The 19,297-nt window shown below is 38.2% G+C and overlaps 1 protein-coding gene across 1 annotated transcript in view; it reads right to left on the bottom strand.

Moving 5' to 3' along the window:
- COL14A1 (collagen type XIV alpha 1 chain) overlaps positions 1-19,297 on the bottom strand; it is a 275,987-nt gene that overhangs the window by 184,358 nt on the left and 72,332 nt on the right. The window contains exons 13-15 of the mRNA XM_049772885.1: positions 13,464-13,609; positions 6,628-6,757; positions 2,958-3,097 (exon numbers count right to left, since the gene is read on the bottom strand). Of these exons, the coding sequence (XP_049628842.1) occupies positions 2,958-3,097; positions 6,628-6,757; positions 13,464-13,609 (416 nt within the window). The remainder of the gene's footprint in view (positions 1-2,957; positions 3,098-6,627; positions 6,758-13,463; positions 13,610-19,297) is intronic.

Genomic DNA, 19,297 nt, shown 5'->3' with positions numbered 1-19,297 from the left:
GGCTCTCTGAAACTAAAAAAAAATTTTTTTTTTTTTCTGATTTTGGGTCACACCCGGCAATAGTCAAGGGCTACTCCTGGCTCTACGCTCAGAAATCACCCCCGGCAAGCTCGGAGGACCATATGGGATGTCGGGATTTGAACCACCGTCCTTCTGCATGCAAGGCAATTATCTACATGCTATCTCTCTGGTCCCAGAAATTAAATTTTTAAAATTAATTTCATATATAAAAATCAATTTTTATGATAGGCTAATTGATATAATAAACAATTATTAAGTACCTGTTACCTATTTATAGCCATGAAACATTACAATGTTCAGGGATTACTCCTAACTCTGCACTCAGGTATCCTTTCTGGTGGAGTTTGTGGGTATATATGGGATGCCAGAGATCAAACCTAGATTGGCTGCATTCAAGGCATGAACATTACCACTCTACCATAACTTCAGTGCCAACATCACAAAACTTCTATATCATTCTCAATATTGAACAATGAATTGTTTATTTCATTATCTAACATTCTTTCTCCAACCTATTCCAGCAGCTCACTTCACTAGGTGGGAACCAATTTGGATGAGATACTATTTCACCACAGGGCATCTCTCTCTTTCTTTTTCTTTCTTTCTTTCTTCTTTCTTTCTTTCTTTCTTTCTTTCTTTCTTTCTTTCTTTCTTTCTTTCTTTCTTTCTTCTTCTTTCTTTTTTTCTTTCTTTCTTCTTTCTTTCTTCTTTTCTTTCTTTCTTTCCTTTCTTTCTTTCTTCCTTTCTTTCTTTCTCTATTTCTTTCTTTCTTTTTCTTTCTTTCTTTCTTTCTTTCTTCTTTCTTTCCATCTTTCTTCTTTCTTTCTTTCATTTGATTTCTTTCTTCTCTTTCTTTCTTTCTTTCTTCTTTCTTTCTTCTTTCTTTCTTTTTCTCTCTTTCTTTCTTCCTTTTTCTCTCTCTTTCTTTCTTTCTTTTTCTTTCTTTCTTTCTATTTCTGTTTCTTTCTTTCTTTCTTTTTCTCTCTTTCTTTCTTTCTTTTTCTTTCTTTCTTTTTCTTCTTTCTTTCTTTCTTTCTTTCTTTCTTTCTTTCTTTTTTCTTTCTTTCTTTCTTTCTTTCTTCTTCTTTCTTTCTTTCTTTCTTCTCTCTCTCTTCTTTCTTTCTTTCTCTTTCTTTCTTTCTTTCTTTCTTTCTTTCTTTCTTTCTTTCTTTCTCTCTCTCACACACACACCATTTTTATTATAACAAGTAAAATATGCCAGTCATCAACATCTTTGGAAAACAGAAGAAAACCAGAGTACCCAGAGAAAACTCCATAGACAATGATCCCATGGAATTGATTTTGTTTTCCACACCAATGGCATTGAATAAAATGATTTAAAATAACTGTTGGAATTTTTTACATATATATTTTAACTGGTGACAAAGACATGGATAGTTTAGTAGCTTTATTTTCAATATCCTTACTACTCCTAACTTTGGTTTTCAAAAGCAAAATGACAAATACAAAAATACCAGCTTTGCTCTTTGAATGGTATGTTTGTATTATTAACAGATATACATTACTTTCCACTCAATAAGCAATGCCACATATGAGGAAGCAATCTAAAAAGAACACCCAAATTTAATTGTAAGAAAAGGCTTATCTCTGCATATGAAAATACTTGTCTTATTTGGTCATTAAATAGAAATGATGTAATCTGACACATTATCCTCTTAGTTTTAGTTTCTTGGACCAAGATTAAAACAAAAAGAATAAAAATAACTTCTCTGGAGCCTGCAGATGTGATTCAGTTGTAAAACATATGCCTTGTATTGGAGACCCTGGGTTCAATTCTTAGCACCTTCCCATATCATTGTGATCCCTAGCACAGTAATAATAACAAATAACTTTACTATCTATTATGCTGATATATATTTCCAAGAATCTACAGAGTGTATTAGTCACTTAAAGTGTGCTCCTATATCCTCATTCTGTTTATGTCTATATTTCCATATCAAATTCTATATTTAATCTACATCTATTATTTCAAAGTAGCTTCAAATACAAAATGAATTAATTAGTTTTCAATCTGATCTCAACATTAAGCTATATGCCAGTTTACTCAGCAGAAAGATAAGCTGTACAACAAACATGATTTCTAATCTTCTACTTCTATGAACAGAGATACTTTCCAACCCATCTATGGAGCATATGCTATTTTCCAGAGATGATCACATCAATGTATATCCATCATTCCACAGGAATCCTGTGACCATCCTCAAGCAGAATACATACAGAAATGTGTGTTTTTTCCCTATCCATCATGTATGGTGATGATGCTAGTCCATGACTTTGAAAGCTATGTCATTGAAGGTGATTTAATCTCTCTCCCTCTTTGTCTCTCCGAGACTGTCTGTTGCACCTACCCCTGAACTTCTGAGCCAAGATGGTAAAAAAATTTGCACCTCTCCTACAGTTTCCATATTGGAGAGATCTTGTGAACAGACTACTCAGAGGAACAAAGTATTGCTCAAATTCCCAGCTAATCCAGTCTTTACAGAGGAGACACCAAAATATAAATAGACAAGCAATTCATTTCAATGACCTTTGTTCTACTCCACTATCTGGCTTCAATTTCATGAATGAGTCCAAACCAAAATTATATATTCAAACTCCAATTTCTCACCCATAAAAACTGCAGAAGACATTCAGAGCAAGAGTACAGCAGTTAAGGCAATTGCCTTGCATGCAGCTGACCTGAGTATGATCCCAGCATCCTATATGGTCTACTGAGAACCATCAGAAGTGAACCCTGAGTACAGAACCAGAAGTAACCCCTGAGCACCACCAAGTATGGTTCAAAAACTTAAAAAAACAACTGCAAGAGGAAAGAAATAACTGATATTGTTTTATGTCATAAGCTTTTAAATGATTTGCTATGCAACCATCGCAATATGCAATCACCAGGAAAAGAGGCATGTCCCTCAGCTTACCTCATTGATTTCAGTCCCGTCCTCATTGTTGTATACAATTCTATAACCACTAATCTTTCTTGAAGTTGGGTCCCAGGCTAACCGAGCGCTGTTAGAGCCAACATTGGAGATTCTCAGGTTTCGTGGTGGACTTAAAGGCACTTTGAAGTAAAATATAAATTAAAATGTATTAAAGCAAAAATCACACATGTTAAAACGAATCAAAACTAGTATATTTGACTACTAAATTGCTTGCATGTTTTAATTTTCATATCTAGATCATTTAAAACTCTAAAACAGCCAGTTTACTGACTCACAAAAATCACTAACATACTGTTATTAACAAGATATATATTTCCCCACAAAGAGGGAAAGGAGCAATAAATTAGATATGCTTAGATGCATTTTGTATCCTTAATATACCCCCTTCAATGTTATTCGTATAGTCATTTATAAATAATAAACCCAATGAATTAAAAACAAAAGGCAATGAAAATCAAACCTTAGCCACACTGTTCCACTAGCAAGTATCTCTACATCTCTGTTCCACTATTTCCCCTGTGTTATACTTGCAAGCCTAACTGGGAAATCTATTGGATCTTTCCAAATTAATATAACCCAAATTAAACACATAATAAGCTACTTCTCCTAAAAATGTATCCCTGGATTTTTCTCTAAATAAAAGAAAATTACGTGTTCCTCATTCCAGCCATAAACTTTAGAGTCATCCTGTATTCCTCTTTCCCCACAGTCCATTTGTAATCCATCAACAATTCTGCATATATATTATATATATTTCCAAAATCCTACTTCTTCCTTTTGCTCCCATTGCTGCCATCTTGGTGAAATTTATCAACAGTGTGTCTTGGTGTGGGGTTCGTGTAATGGTCTCCTGGAGAGTCTCAGTTTTTCCACTTTACTCTAATTCAATGTTTTATGTGAGAAGTCAATGTGAGGATTTAAAAATGTATGTCAGGGGCTGGTGAGGTGGCGCTAGAGGTAAGGTGTCTGCCTTGCAAGCACTAGCCAAGGAAGGACCGCAGTTTGATCCCCCGGGTTCCCATATGGTTCCCCCAAGCGTGGGGCGATTTCTGTGCGCTTAGCCAGGAGTAACCCCTGAGCATCAAACGGGTGTGGCCGAAAAAAAAAAAAAAAACAAATGTATGTCAGATCATTTCACTTCTCTGCACAAAATATACCAAACTCATGCCTATTACAATTATCTTTAAGGTCCTTAAACCTAGACTACTATTCTCTGTGTCCCAATCTCTAAGTACTCTATCCTTTGTGCCTACCAGTTGTTTATATTTATTTCTTTTGTTTTGTTTTGTTTTGTTTTACCTCTTAGTGCCACCTCTCTGGCCCCACCCTCCTATTTTTTCTTATAATCATTGTAGTTTGCAATATTGTTACTGAAGAGGTATCATGCATACCATTTCACCTCCTTTCAACATCCAGTTCTTGTCCAGAGTGAACATTCCCAACTATCATTGTCATAGTGGTCATTTCTCTGCCCTAACTGCACTTCCCACTATTTGTGGCAAGCCATAGACTGGTTGGTCTTCCTGGCCCTTGTCTCTATTGTCTCTGGATATTATTACCACAACTATATTTTATTATATCCTGAAAAGGTTTGTGATCATTTTGTTTATCCCTCTCCCTCTGACTCATTTTATTCAGCATAATGCTCTCATATCCATTCATGTATAAGCAACTATTATGATCTCATTTTTCTTAACATTTGCATAGTATTCCATTGTATAGATGTACCAGTTCCTATATCCACTCATCTCTTTTCAGGCACTTTGGTTGTTTCTAGATTTGAGCTATTGTAAATAGTATGTCGATGACTTGTTGGCATTGTTCTTGGTTCTAATCATACTCACACATAGGAACACTAAGTTATCCTCTTACATGTAATACTCTTCCTAGAGTATCAATTATTATTTCTGCTTTTTTATCCCCACCACTCACTAAAATGAATAACATTTCCAAATTTCTTTATTGTCCTTGGCTGGGAAAATAGATTAAAGGGCTGGTGTGCTTTCCATGCATTAATTCTCAGCACTGCATGGTTCTCTCAGTACTACTAGGATCCAAACACTGGAATTGAAATGACTCTTGTGTATTCTCAACTCTGACCCATTAAAGTCATTTTCCTCACTTCTTTTATGTCTTGGATATGTGTCATCTTAATGTGGTTTCTATGACTACCTTATATTAAATTATCCTTCCACCCCAATACTATATATTTTTAAAACAAATTTTTAGATATTTTGTACAGTATAGTTACTGGCTATTGTCTCTCTCTGTAATACATTATCAAAATAATATCAGAAGACCAAAAAATTGGCTTTGCTTTCTTCCCTTCTGTATTGCTAATCAATGAGTAGAAGTGTCTCTTTCACTTAGTGATATAATCAGATCTATCTGCAAGGCATGAATGTTCTTAGTTATAATTCCCCACCATTAGTTGTTGCTTTAATTAAACTGATTTTTCCACAAAGAGTAAAAGGAGCAGAGACTAATAATAAGTGAATATGACAGAAAATTTCTTTCCTCATTATTAAATATCTATATATGATTCCAAGTAAAATCTTAAAGACAACAGCCCTACAGAAATTTTTGCTCACCCTCACCATATGATAAGCAAGACTCCAAGTCTCCTGAATTATCTTGTTTCAAAACATTATATAGAGTTATATTTTTATAGCAAATTAGTATTAGTAAGACAGGATATCATGTTGTCTATTATATTTACAAAATTAATAAACACATTTCATTAAAATAACATAAACTTCTATAATTAGCCAAAAATGAATGATTTAATGTCAAAAAATATTTCCGGGGCTGGAGAGATAGCATGGAGGTAACCACTGCAAGGTCAGTGGTTCGAATCCCAGCATCCCATATGGTCCACCAAGCCTGCCAGGAGCGATTTCTGAGTGTAGAGCCAGGAGTAACCCCTGAGCACTGCTGGGTATGACCCAAAAACCAAAAAAAAATTTCCAATTCTAAAAACTATAATAATGATAGTCTGAAATAAAGACTGCAAATATACATATAATTTTTGGTTTCTGGGTCAGAGTTGAGAATACACAAGTCATTTCAATTCCAGTGTTTGGATCCTAGTAGTACTGAGAGAACCATGCAGTGCTGAGAATTAATATATGGAAAGCACACCAGCCCTTTAATCTATTTTCCCAGCCAAGGACAATAAAGAAATTTGGAAATGTTATTCATTTAATGAGTGGTGGGGATAAAAAAGCAGAAATAATAATTATGTGCTAAGTGTTTTCATTTGTACTACTAAATTTAATATTTTATTGACTCAGTGCTCTAAGATCATTGCTAGGTCTTTTTCATCCTCAAAAACATCATCCCATTTGCCTGGTGTTGCCCAGCTAAAACTGAGGTAGGATTCTCATTTCATCTGTACAGATGTTAAAGCCAATATTCTTCCCCCTATATTCTGATCCGTTATTTGGACTTGGACAGACACTGTTAGGATCAGTTACAGAATGCTAAAAATTATAAGAAATACATTTCCTTTCCCTAAATAAATGGAACATTTTCTTACAACTAGCTTTTAAGAGGTTTCGACCCAAACCCATATTTCCAACTTAGAAACTTCACATTTATTAATGCTCTTGACATGACAGCATTTCATCTGAATAAGTGAATTCCTTACATGTTGTTTCTTGTCCAGAAACAGGATCGCTGGCTTCTTCTCCAAACATAGCATAAATTGTCACTGTGTATTCTGTGTTGGGCAACAATCCACTCAATTCAACATTCGTGTGTGTTTCTCCAACTTTCACCTGAAAGGAGCACACATTCTCAGTTTGCAATGTATATTTTTGATAATGATCAGATTAAAATTGAATAAAGATGAAATGGTACAGTAAACTTCATATCCTCACTAACCTTTCATCAAGCAACATGGCAGTCATACTTTCTGTCTTGTGTCATTTCATATTAGGAACAGATGCTACACAAGCATAAAAATGAATGTACTCATACATGCTGTTTGAGAATAATTCCTTACATATGGACAAGAGGCAAAGGCTGCCAGAATAATAGAGTCCAAGATTTGATCCCAGAAGCATGCGGGTGTAATTGAAACAGAAATATTCTCTAGAAAGAGTGGGAGCTCAAGGTCAGAGTGTTGGGGAAAGGCCAAGTGGGCATCTTCCGCTACATGACTAATTCTAACCAGTGTCTGACTATTGGATCCAATTTTGCTTCAAGCCCAGATGACCTATGTCTGACTGTTAGTAATGGGCCTTTCAATGAAACCCCTTTCTAGTAGACTTCAGAAGAAAATTGCTTCCTTGGTGTCCAATATGATCATTTTTACTTCTGAATACACAATGAGACTCTTCTGACTCTTAGAATCAGTTAAATTAACCAAAATTCTCAGTTGTCTGACAACTGAGAGGCAACCATGGGACCAAACATTTTGGGTTTGATTTGGAAAAATAGAAGAATGGGGGAAAAATATCTGGGGCCAGAATAGGTAAGGTGCAACAGGTGAGGTGCCATTTTGTGTCTAATTCCTGAAGCCCTATATGGTTCCCTAAACACTATCAGGAGTGAACCCTGAGCATAAGTCAGAAGTCAGCCCTGAGGTCTGTCAAGTGTGGCCCAAAAAGCCATCAAAAGAGAAAAAAAAAATTTGGGGGGGGGGCCACACTCGGTGACGCTCAGGGGTTACTCCTGGCTATGAGCTCAGAAATTGCGCCTGGCTTGGGGGACCATATGGAGGATCAAATCTAGGTCCGTCCTAGGCTAGCGCCACCACGCCAACCCCAGAGAAAATTTTTTTAAAAATTTTTTTAAAAAAAATCTTTATAGACCATCTACAGAAAACAAAATCCAGTGTTACTGGCAATACTTTTAATTTTTTTAATCTATCTCAGCACATATAAGTACAGAAAATAAGGCAACATATCCTGTTGTGCTCACTACTAAAATTTAATACCTAGCAACATTTTGTCATCTTGGCTTTGTGTCTTGCTTATTTAACTTGGTTTTGATGGTGGTAATTGACCATGCTCAGGGATTACTCCTAACTCTGAGCTCAGAAATCACTTTTATTGGTATTCAAGAGATAACCAGGATTGAACCAAATTGGCTATATGCAAGGCAAACACAATCCCCATTGTACTCTCTAGCTGGACTCTGAATCTTATTTTTAAAAGACTAATCTGTTCACATAAAATGGAATTGTTTTCTCCTTCTTTAACTTACTCTCTCCATTGTTGTATTCATATGTAGCTTTTAAGAACTTAATACATACTTCTGATATAGATCTAAACAGCACACGGTTCCATATGGTATACAAACTTCTAGAATTGAATCATATCAGCATACTCTTTATATTTTCCTCTATCCAGATTGTACTTCAGGTTGATACATAATAGAGCTTACATTGTTTGGCCCTTTTTTTTGCTTTTCTTTGTATAAATAGTATGCCATTTGCCATTATAAATAGATCAACTGTGTACAACATTTTGCACTGACCAATTAGCTGAATTGAAACATCATTGTTAGATATTCACCAATACGATGCACCTTCAAAATGCATGTTATCTCCAATTTTTTGAAAATGTCAAATTATTTTCCAAGGCATCTGTACTAGTTGATATGCCAGTTAGCCATATCAATTTATGTAAGTGATTCTGTTTCCACACATGCTCACTAATATGTGATATTGACAGGCTTCAAAAACTGACAATCTAATAGGTATAAGCCAGTGTTCTTTTATTTTTCCTTTGTCCTAGAGATGCTGTAAAACTTCCAAAGACTTTTAATGATTTAGTTTAGCCTTAGGTCCAAATGAACAACAGACACAGATAATCTCTCACTCATGCTAGATATAATGAAACATAATTGGAGAATAACTAATATCTAAAGGCAATAGAAATAGATCAGAAAAACTGCTTCTTAGTCAGAATCTTTCATTCTGCTTTTTTATCCCTACCACTCACTAAAATGAAAGATTCTGACTTAGTGAGAGGCTAGAGAAGGGACAACTATGACAATGGTAGAAAGAAAAGAAGGACATTAGTAGAAGAAGTGAACACCAGTAAAGGGATGGCTATTATAACATTGAATTTCCAAACCCCAATCATGAATAATCATGTAATCCATGATGGTTCAACTAAAAGCTATTTTAAAAGATCAAATGGCAAAAGATGCATATAACTTTGGTCCAGAATATCCAACTCTGACGCAGTTTAGACTATTGATTTCTGATCTGCAATTTGGAGTTAAAGGATGATTGGGCAGAGGCTCTGCTCTCAGAAATCACTCTTGTCAGGACTCAGAGGACCATATGTGATGCTGGGATCCAACCCAAGTACGCACCTTACTGTTGTACTATCTTTCCAACCCCTGAACTGCAATTTTTATCCCCTCAACAAAGTGGACCCAGCACTCCTGAATATAATAGATATTTTCTCTTTGATCCTTAAATGTCTGTGTTGCAGTAGTTGCTCTATATAAATTTTAAGAAGAAAACTAAAAGAAATAATTTGAAAGTCAAAATTTTACCATTAAAAAAATTTACTGTGCCAGGGCAGGAGGGGAAAAAACAAAAATACAAAAAGCACAAAACCTTGGTTATTTTATATATACATATATATATATTACCTTCATTTATTATTGTTAGTATTATTTTTATTTACCTATCTATTTTGGTCAATTTCTCTGTTTGGGTGTGATTATTGAAATCGTTGTCCCCAAATATACTTATTTTTTTTCTCTCTTCTTTTCTCTTTTTTCGTTATGTACTATGCCATGTTTCTTATTTCAAGACCATGGCGTGTTTTTGGTTTGTTTGTTTTTGTTTCTTTCTTTTTTTTTTTTTTTCGTCTATTTTTTGTGGTGCTTATCGATATAGCTGGAGTCCTCACTGGATAATTGACACTTTTTTTTTTTTTTTGGTACAGGTGGAGTGTTTCACCTTCTTTTTCTCCTTTATCTCCCAAATCGATGATGAGAGCCTCTAGAAGGATTCCACCCATTTTTGGAGTATTAGACTCTTACCCCAATTTATATATCTTCTCTTTTTCTGGCAAAACCATGCAACTTGAACTAGCTAGTCCTGCCTACAGTTAGAGGGGGAGATAAAGGAGGCATCAAGACCAAACAGGTGCAAGACTACTAGGTAGTGGGTTGGATACAGAGGGGACCACATATTCTAGCCGCCCTGGGGGTGAGGGAAGAGGAAATGGGAGGTAGGACAAAAACGGAGGTGTAGGGAGGACAATTTGGTGATGGGAATCCCCCCTGATTTTATGTAAATATGTACCTAAAATGTTATTGTCAACAATATGTAAGACACTATGATCAAAATAAAAAAAAAATAAAAAAAAAGATATGCTATTGTGAATCACTTTGTAATATTCATTATGTTTAGAAATGCATATGCTAAGATTTATTTTATATTCTGATAGGAATAATTAAAAAATAAGTAATATGTTGTACATAAATAAAGCTTATATTCCCGGTAAAAAAAAAATGCAATCAGGTGAGTTGTCCCACCCACAGACAGTGGAACTAGCTGATTTCTGCTGTGTGTCAGAAGTACAGCAGATATCTTGGGCCTTTTCTGCTTTCCTGCATGCAGCCTGAGAATTTGATCCTCCTTGGCATTCTTCCCAGTGGGCTCGCCTTCTTTAGAGGTGAGTCGTCCCGCCCACAGACATTGGAACTAGCTATCAGATGACACAAACTTTAGATTCAGAAAAGTTGTAAGGGCTTAATACTGCTCAGACATCAATAAGTGCCAGCTCTAATATGATATTCTGACAACGAGGAAACTGGGAATAACTTGATGTAAGAGCAGGTTACCCTACCTCACCAGCTAACGATAAGACAAAATCAGAAGACTTGTCACCCTTTGGTCTGTCCAAATGCCAAGATGCGATTTACAGATGACTGGCTGATAGAACCATGACAGGACTGTATGTATCCTGGGACCAATAAAAAAAAGCCCTAGTCTAGGGTTTGAGCTACGACCTGCACAAGAACCATGATCTCTAGTTCCAGAGGTCTGTCTGAGACAATTGCAATGGAATGGGTCTTCTGGAAACATAATGAAAGACACTATCCTAGGATCAGCGCAAATACCAAGGCCACCAATCACAGAAAATGAATTAAAAGGACACGGAGGGAATAGAACTTCTAGAACCACAAAGAAAGACTTCATCATAAGTTCCACTCCCTGGCCTGTGCAGATACAGAGATCTCTAGAAACAGAGGTCTGATTTTATCACCCAGGATGGAGCAGAAGTCTTCCATACACCACAAAAGCACCAAGGGGAGAGTAAATGAATCTGAAAGGAGTCTATAGTTAATTTCATGACAATATACTTCAAGGGTGGAGAAACCCTGTTTCTCTTAGGCCAAGGAAATTCCTTTTCGAATGACCCCAATATTTACTGTGCCTGTGCAGGAGGGAAGAAAAAATAAAAAAAAAAGGCAAAAAGCACAAATTTTTTTAATTTATTTATCTAGTTTTTGCCAATTTATTTGTTTTGGTGTGGTTATTGAAGTTGTCTCCATTCATATTTATTTTTTTTTCTTCTTTTCTTTTCCTTTATGTGCTCTGCCATGTTTTTTATCTGAAGACCATGGCCTTTATGTGGTGCTTATCTTTATTGTTGGAGTGTTCACTGGATGTTTTATTTGACACTTCTTTCTGTACTGTTGTGGTGTTCCACTTCCTTTTTCCCCTTTGTCTCTCAAAACTAGGATGAGAGCTTCCAGAAGGACTCCACCCATTTTTGGCGTATTTGATTTTTTTCCCCAGTTTATTACTTTTCTTCAAACAAAACCACATAACTTGAACTATCTAGTCCTGCCTCCCAACTAGAGCGGGAAATAAGGGAGATACCAAGACCAAACAGGTGTAGGACCACTAAGTAGTTAGCTAGGCACAGAGGGGACTACTTATTCTGGCAGCCTCCGGGGGTGAGGGAGGAGGATATGGGAGGTAGGACGGGAATGGAGGTGGAAGGAGGACAATTCGGTGATGGGAATTCCCCTGATTTTATGTTAATATGTACTTAAAATATTATTGTCAATGATATGTAGGCCACTATGATTAAAATAAAATTTATATTAAAAAATAAAAGTTGTAAGGGACAAAGATGGGCATTTCATACTAATCAAGGGATATGTACAACAGAAAGAAATCACACTCCTAAACATATACGCAACCATGAGGAACCTGCAAAATATTTAATACAATTGTTGATAAATCTAAAAAAAGATATTAATAGCAACAAAATAATTGTGGGAACTCAACAACAACAACAACAGCAACAACAAAAGAATACAATCAGTTAAAAAACAACTCTGACGGGGACCAGAACTATAGTGCAGCAGGTAAGGTGCTTTCCTTGCATGAGGTTGGCCAGGTTCAATCGCTAGCATCCCATAAGGTCCATTGAGCTTGCCAGGAATAAGCCCTGTGTAGTAAGGTTACTCCCAAAAATCAAAACAAAAACATGCACTATCATTGTCATGATAGTTGTCAGTGTAGTTACTTGCCTTGCATGCACTAACCTAAGACGGACCATAGTTCGATTCCCTGGCATCCTATATGGTCCCCCAAGACAGGAGCACATAGCCAGGAGTAACCCCTGAGCATCATTGGGTGTGGCCCAAAAACCAAAAAAAAAAAAAAAAAAAAAGAAAGGAAAATAAAAGAAAAGAAAGAAAAATATTATTGAATGGTATGCAAATTATTCACAATAATCACTTTTTTTTGGCTTTTTGGGTACACCCGGCCACACTCAGGGATTACTCCTGGCTCTGTGCTCAGAAATTGCTCCTGGCAGGCACAGGGGACCATGTGGGATGCTAGAATTCGAACCACCATCCATCCTGCATCCGCTGCTTGCAAGACAAATACACTACCGCTGAATAAAAACATTTTTTAAAAACAATAATAGCATTCTGAGTTATTGGTTAAAGCACATGATCCCTACCAAACACTGCTAGAGGTGATTCTTGAGCACAAAGCCAGGAATAAACTCTGAACACCATTGGGTATGGCTCAAAGAAACGCACGCACGCACACGCGCGCACACACACACACACACACACACACACACACACACACACACACACACACACACATGCACATACAGTTTGTTGAGCTTGTGAGATAACTCAAAGCATTTAACACACACTCAGATTTGATCTTCAGAACCACAAGAATTCCATAAGCACTAAGCCAGCCAGACAGCCCCTAAGCTCCCACAAACATCACCAGGTATTCCTAAAAAAGAATTAAAAAAAAAAAAAAAACACTGAATAAGGAAAAATTCTTTGCATTTCTCCTAACTAGAAAGAGTGATTGTTATTACTAAATGTTAACAATAAGTAGGAGAATTACAAAACTTTTTTTCTTTGCTATAATGTAAGCTGTCTAAATTTCATACATTCATTTAGAGAGTAAAACAAGTCTATATTGAGGAAGTCAGGGATGTTAGGACATTCTTGGCTTACTTCTTTTTCATCCCCAGCCAGATCTTCAGTGAGAGGAGCATAAAGGATCAGGTAGCCAGTAGCCCCGGGCACTGCATTCCAGGTGGCCTTCATACTGTTCTCAGTAACATCATACAACTGGAGGTTGGAAGCCATTGGTAAAGCAACTGCAAGGGGAGACATTTAGTTAATATTGTCAGTGATCCATTTCAAATTTACTGCATCTTCCTAATTATAAAATAAACAAGTCATTTATGATAATTTTGTCCATAAAGTTGTTAACATATCCAGGAAAAATACATCAAAATATGAATACTATGAATGGGGGGGCGGAGAGATAGCATGGACGTAAGGAATATTTGCCTTGCATGCAGAAGGTCAGTGGTTCGAATCCTGGCATCTCATATGGTTCCTTGAGCCTGCCAGGAGCGATTTCTGAGCATAGAGCCAGGAGTAGCCCCTGAGCGCTGATGGGTGTGACTCAACCCCCCCCAAATGAAATGGAAATATTATCTTTGAGTTTCTTCTATTTTATCACTAAGATGCCTCGTTTCTTTGGGATCAGTTTAAAAAGTGAAATTTTATTTTGAAAGGTTTCTACTCATCACTAAACACAGTGTCTACCATGAAGAAGCATTAAAAAATGTTGTTTAAGGGCCAGAGAGATAGCACAGTGGCGTTTGCCTTGCAAGCAGCTGACCCAGGACCTGAGGTGGTTGGTTCGAATCCTGGTTTCCCATATGGTCCCCCGTGCCTGCCAGGAGCTATTTCTGAGCAGATAGCCAGAAGTAACCCCTGAGCGCTGCCGGGTGTGGCCCCAAAAAACAAAAAAAAAAATTGTTGTTTAATCAAAATAGCTGTTTACAGGATAATCAAGTATATGTAAATAAACTCATAACTACTGAGAACATTAAAAGAGTAATCAAAAGTCTTCTCAAAATAAAAGCCCTGCCACAGATGGATTCACTAATCCTTTCCTCTAAAATCTGGTACAAGACAAGGCTGCCCTCTCTCACCACTCCTATTCAACATAGTGCTAGAAATTCTAGCCATAATGATTAGGCAAGAAAAAGATATCAAGGGCATCCAGATAGGAAAGGAAGAAATCAATCTCTCACTTTTTGTCGATAACATGATACTATATTTAGAAAACCAAAAAGCTTCTAGAAACAATAAAGTCATATAGCAAAGTGGCAGGCTACAAAATTAACATGCAAAATCAATGGCCTTCTTATACACCAATAATAATAGAGAAGAAATGGACATTTAAAAATCAACCCCATTCACATAAGTGTCACACAAACTCAAATATCTTGGAGTCAACTTAACTAAAGATGTGAAGGACCTATACAAAGAAAACTATAAAACTCTGTTCCAATAAATAAGAGAGGACACACGGAAATGGAAACACATGCCCTGCTCATGAATTGGCAGGATTAACAACATTAAAATGGCAATACTCCCCAAAGTATTGTACAGGTATAATCGCTCTAAGGATACTCATGACGTTCTTCAAAAACTCATGAAATTCATTTAGAACAATAAGCAGTCTATAGCCACCCTTGGGAAAAGGAATATGGGAGGTATCACTTTTTCCAACTTTAAATTGTACTATAACGCTATAGTCATTAAAACAGCATGGTATTGGACTAAAGACAGACCCTCAGATCAGTGAAATAGACGAGTATTTAGGGAATGTTCTTCAGACATAGAATCAATTAATTTTCGATAAAGGGGTAAGGAATGAAAAATGGAGCAAGGAAAGCCTCTTCAAAAAGTGGTGTTGGCACAACTGGTCATCCACATGCAAAATGTGAACACAGATCTCCATCTAATAACATGCACAAAGGTCAAATCCAAATAAATTAAAGTCCTTGATATAAGACCTAAAACCATAAGGTACATTGAATAACACATAGGTAAAACACTCCATGACATTGAGACTAAAGGCATCTTCAAGGTAGAAACATCACTCTCTAAACAAGTGGAAACAGAAATAAACAGATGGGACTATATTAAGCTGAGAAGTTTCTGAACCTCAAAGGAAATGGTGCCTACGAGAAAAAAGCCATCACAGAATGGGAGAAACTATTCATCCAATACCAATCAGAGTAGGGGATAACATCTAAGATATAAAAGGTACTGACAGAAATTAACAAGAAAAAACCCTCTAATCCCATCAAAGATGGGGAGAAGAAATGTACAATTTCTCAAAGAAATACAAATGGCCAAAAGGCACATGAAAAAAGTTCCACATCACTAATTATCAAGGAGATGCAAATCAAAACTACAGTGAGGTACCATCTCACACCAGAGACAGACACACATCACAAATAACAAGATCACTTTTTCCTGCTGAGCCAGCCTAGAGACACCAAGGACCATAATCCCTCCAGGACCCACACCCAGTAAGATGTCCCCACCCAACAAATGTGGGGCCAATTCCTGCCATGTGATTGGGCACCCAGAGACTTAAAAGGGATGGCAGCCATGCTCTCTGCCTTTTTCCTGCTGAGCCAGCCTAGAGACACCAAGGACCATAATCCCTCCAGGACCCACACCCAGTAAGATGTACCCACCCAACAAATGTGGGGCCGATTCCTGACATGTGATTGGGCACCTGGAGACTTAAAAGGGATGGAGGCCATGCTCTCTGCCTTTTTTCTGCTGAGCCAGCCTACAGACACCAAGGGCCATAATCCCTCCAGGACCCACACCCTGTAAGATGTCCCCACCCAACAAATGTGGGGCCAATTTCTGGCATGTGATTGCGCACCCAGAGACTTAAAAGGGATGGCAGCCATGCTCTCTACCCTTTTCCTGCTGAGCCAGCCTAAAGACACCAAGGATCATAATCTCTCCAGGACCCACACCCGAGAAGCGCCGCAGCCACGCTTATCTTTTAACCCCTGAATTCCATTTTTCCATATTGTAAGAAGCAATCTACAGCCTTATCAATGGAGAAATTTTGCAGAACACCCCCATGTTTAAAGAAATCAAGATGGCTGCTCTGATAATCTAAAAAGTAGAAAATAGCTAGGTATCCTCTCAAATAAGAAGTTTAAATTAAACTTATGGAAGATGTTCAGGGAGCTCTAAAAAAACATTGATAGACTTGACTGGAGCACAGTTAAGCATCAAGAGGATTTGACGACTGAAATTAGAAATTTTCACACTGAAATAACAGGTCTGAAAAACTGAGCTTATGCAACTCTTGCCAGCATGGGGTTTGGGGAGACCCCATGCTGGAGGCTTTCTCCCTAGCCTATGGAGTGCTGGGAGGCTTGGCAGGCCCCACAGCTATCCCCCTCTTTATCCCCTGACTCCAGACCTTCCCTGGGTGCCAGCTCAGATGGCCAGAAGTGGGTTCAGGTGGACTATTAGGAGTCCTCAGTCTTCCTCCCTCCCTCCATACTCCAGGGGGGAGGTGCATGGGGAGGAGGTTGGGCAGATATCTGGCTTCCAGTTTCCTCTTTGATTCTGAAGACCAGCTCTTGCCAGGTATGGGGTTTGAGGAGGCCCCATGCCGGAGGCCCTCTCCCTAGCCTAGGGAGTGCTGGAAGGCTTGGCAGGCCTCCAACCATCCCCCTCTTTTCCCTCTGGACTCCAGGCCCTCCCTGGGTGCCAGCTCAGATAGCCAGAAGTGGTTTCAGGTGGATTCTTAGGGGTCCTCAGGCTTTCCCCCTCCCTCCATACTCCAGGGGGGAGGTGCATGGGGAAGAGGTTGGGCAAATATCTGGCTTTCGGTGTCCTCTTTGATTCTGAAGGCCAGCTCTTGCCAGTTATGGGGTTTGGGGAGGCCCCATGCCAGAGGCCCTCTCCCTAGCTGGGGAGTGCTGGAAGTCTTGGCAGGCCCCCAGCCGTCCTTGTCTTTTTCCCCTGACTCCAGGCCTTCCCTGGGTGCCAGCTCAGATGGCCAGAAGTGGGTTCAGGTGGCTTCTTAGGGGTCCTCATGCTTCCCTCCTCCTTCCATACTCCAGAGGGGAGGTGCATGAGGAGGTGGGCGGGCAAATATCTGGCTTCAGGTTTCCCCTTTGATTCTGGAGGCCAGCTCTTCCCAGGTATGGGATTTGGGGAGTTCCCATGCCGGAGGCCTTCTTCCTAGCCTGGGGAGAGCTGGGATGCTTGGCAGGCCCCATCCATTCTCTCTTTTTCCCCTGACTCCAGGCCTTCCCTGGGCGCCGGTCCAAGTGGGCTCTATAGGGGTCATCAGGCTTTCCCCCTACCTCTCCCTACAGTAATGGTCATGTGCTTTGGGAGGAGGGCAGGTCATTCTAGCACTGGTTTATGTTGGGATAGTCACTGGAAATTTTTTATCCTTGATCTCCTATTGACAGTATTGTATGCATATAGTTAATATATGCATAATATCCAACTTGTATTGTGACCTTGATACTGCCCTACAAAGCTCATATCTAATCTTTTACTGCCTCAGTCCCAACCCTTATTTCCCTCCATCTTCCCATGTAGGTGCAGCTCATGACATGAAGCTCAACACATGCGTGCAGTTAGAGAAATAACTACACTGGTGGCCGGGCGGTGGCGCTGGAGGTAAGATGCCTGCCTTACCTGCGCTAGCCTTGGACGGACCGCGGTTCGATCCCCCGGCATCCCATATGGTCCCCCAAGCCAGGAGCGACTTCTGAGCGCATAGCCAGGAGTAACCCCTGAGCGTCACCGGGTGTGGCCCAAAAACCAAAAACCAAAAAAAAAAAAAAAAAAAAAAAAGAAATAACTACACTGAAAACTATCATAACAATGTGAATGAATGAGGGAAATAGAAAGCCTGTCTTGAGTACAGGTTTGGTGGGGTGGGGAGGAGGGAGATCTGGGAAACTGGTGGTGGGAATCTTGCACTGGTCAAGGGGGGTGTTCTTTATATGACTGTTATCATACAACTACAATCATATTTGTAATCACAGTGTTTAAATAAAGATAATTTTTAAAAAGAGTAAAAAAAAAAAACAAAAAAAAATCAACAAGATCAATCAGTACTTGTGGAGATGTGGGGAGAAAGAAACTTTCATTCACTGCTAGTGGAAATGCCGTCTAGTCTAGCCTTTATGGAAAATTATATGGAGATTCTTTAAAAACAGAAATTGTGTTCCCATATGATCCAGCTATACCACTCCTAGGGATATACCCTAGGAACTCAAAAATATAAAACAAAAATGCCTTCCTCACACCTTATTCATTGTAGTACTATTTACAATAGTCAGAATCTGTAAACAAACAAGATGCCCTTCAGCAGATGAATAACTACAGAAACTGTGGTATATACACAATGAAATACTCTGCAGCCATGATGTTCAGAGATTACTCCTGGCTCTGCCCTCATAAATTGTTCCTAACTCAGGGTACCATATGGGATGCTGGGGATCAAACCCAGTTGCACCCTAGCCAGCTGCATGCAAGGCAAATGCCCTATAGCTATGCTATGGCTCTGGCCCCTGTATAATCATGCTTAATAAAGAATTATTCACATTTAAAAGACTTTTAGGATTAATTGCTATGAATAATTATTATAGATATTTAATGAAAATATAGTTAATATCAATATGAATACAAGTCATTCTAAATTATAATTATATAATTAACAATAAAATTTAGATTAAAGTACAGCTGTTAGGGAGCTTGCCTTTCATGTGACGGACCTGAATTTGATCTCTGGTTCTCTATATTGTCCCACAAGCCCTACCAGGAGTGATTCCTAGTGCAAATCCAGTATATGCCCTGACCATAGAAGGGTGTACCCCCAAAACCACAAAAATTAATAGCAACAAATTGCAATAATAATGAAAATAAAATCTGTATATAATAAATTATATTACATTATATATAAATAGCAAGAAATT

The sequence above is a fragment of the Suncus etruscus genome, chromosome 5 (genome assembly GCF_024139225.1).
Source record: "Suncus etruscus isolate mSunEtr1 chromosome 5, mSunEtr1.pri.cur, whole genome shotgun sequence".
Lineage (NCBI taxonomy): Eukaryota > Metazoa > Chordata > Mammalia > Eulipotyphla > Soricidae > Suncus > Suncus etruscus.
This window is presented reverse-complemented; position numbering and strand designations above follow the sequence as displayed.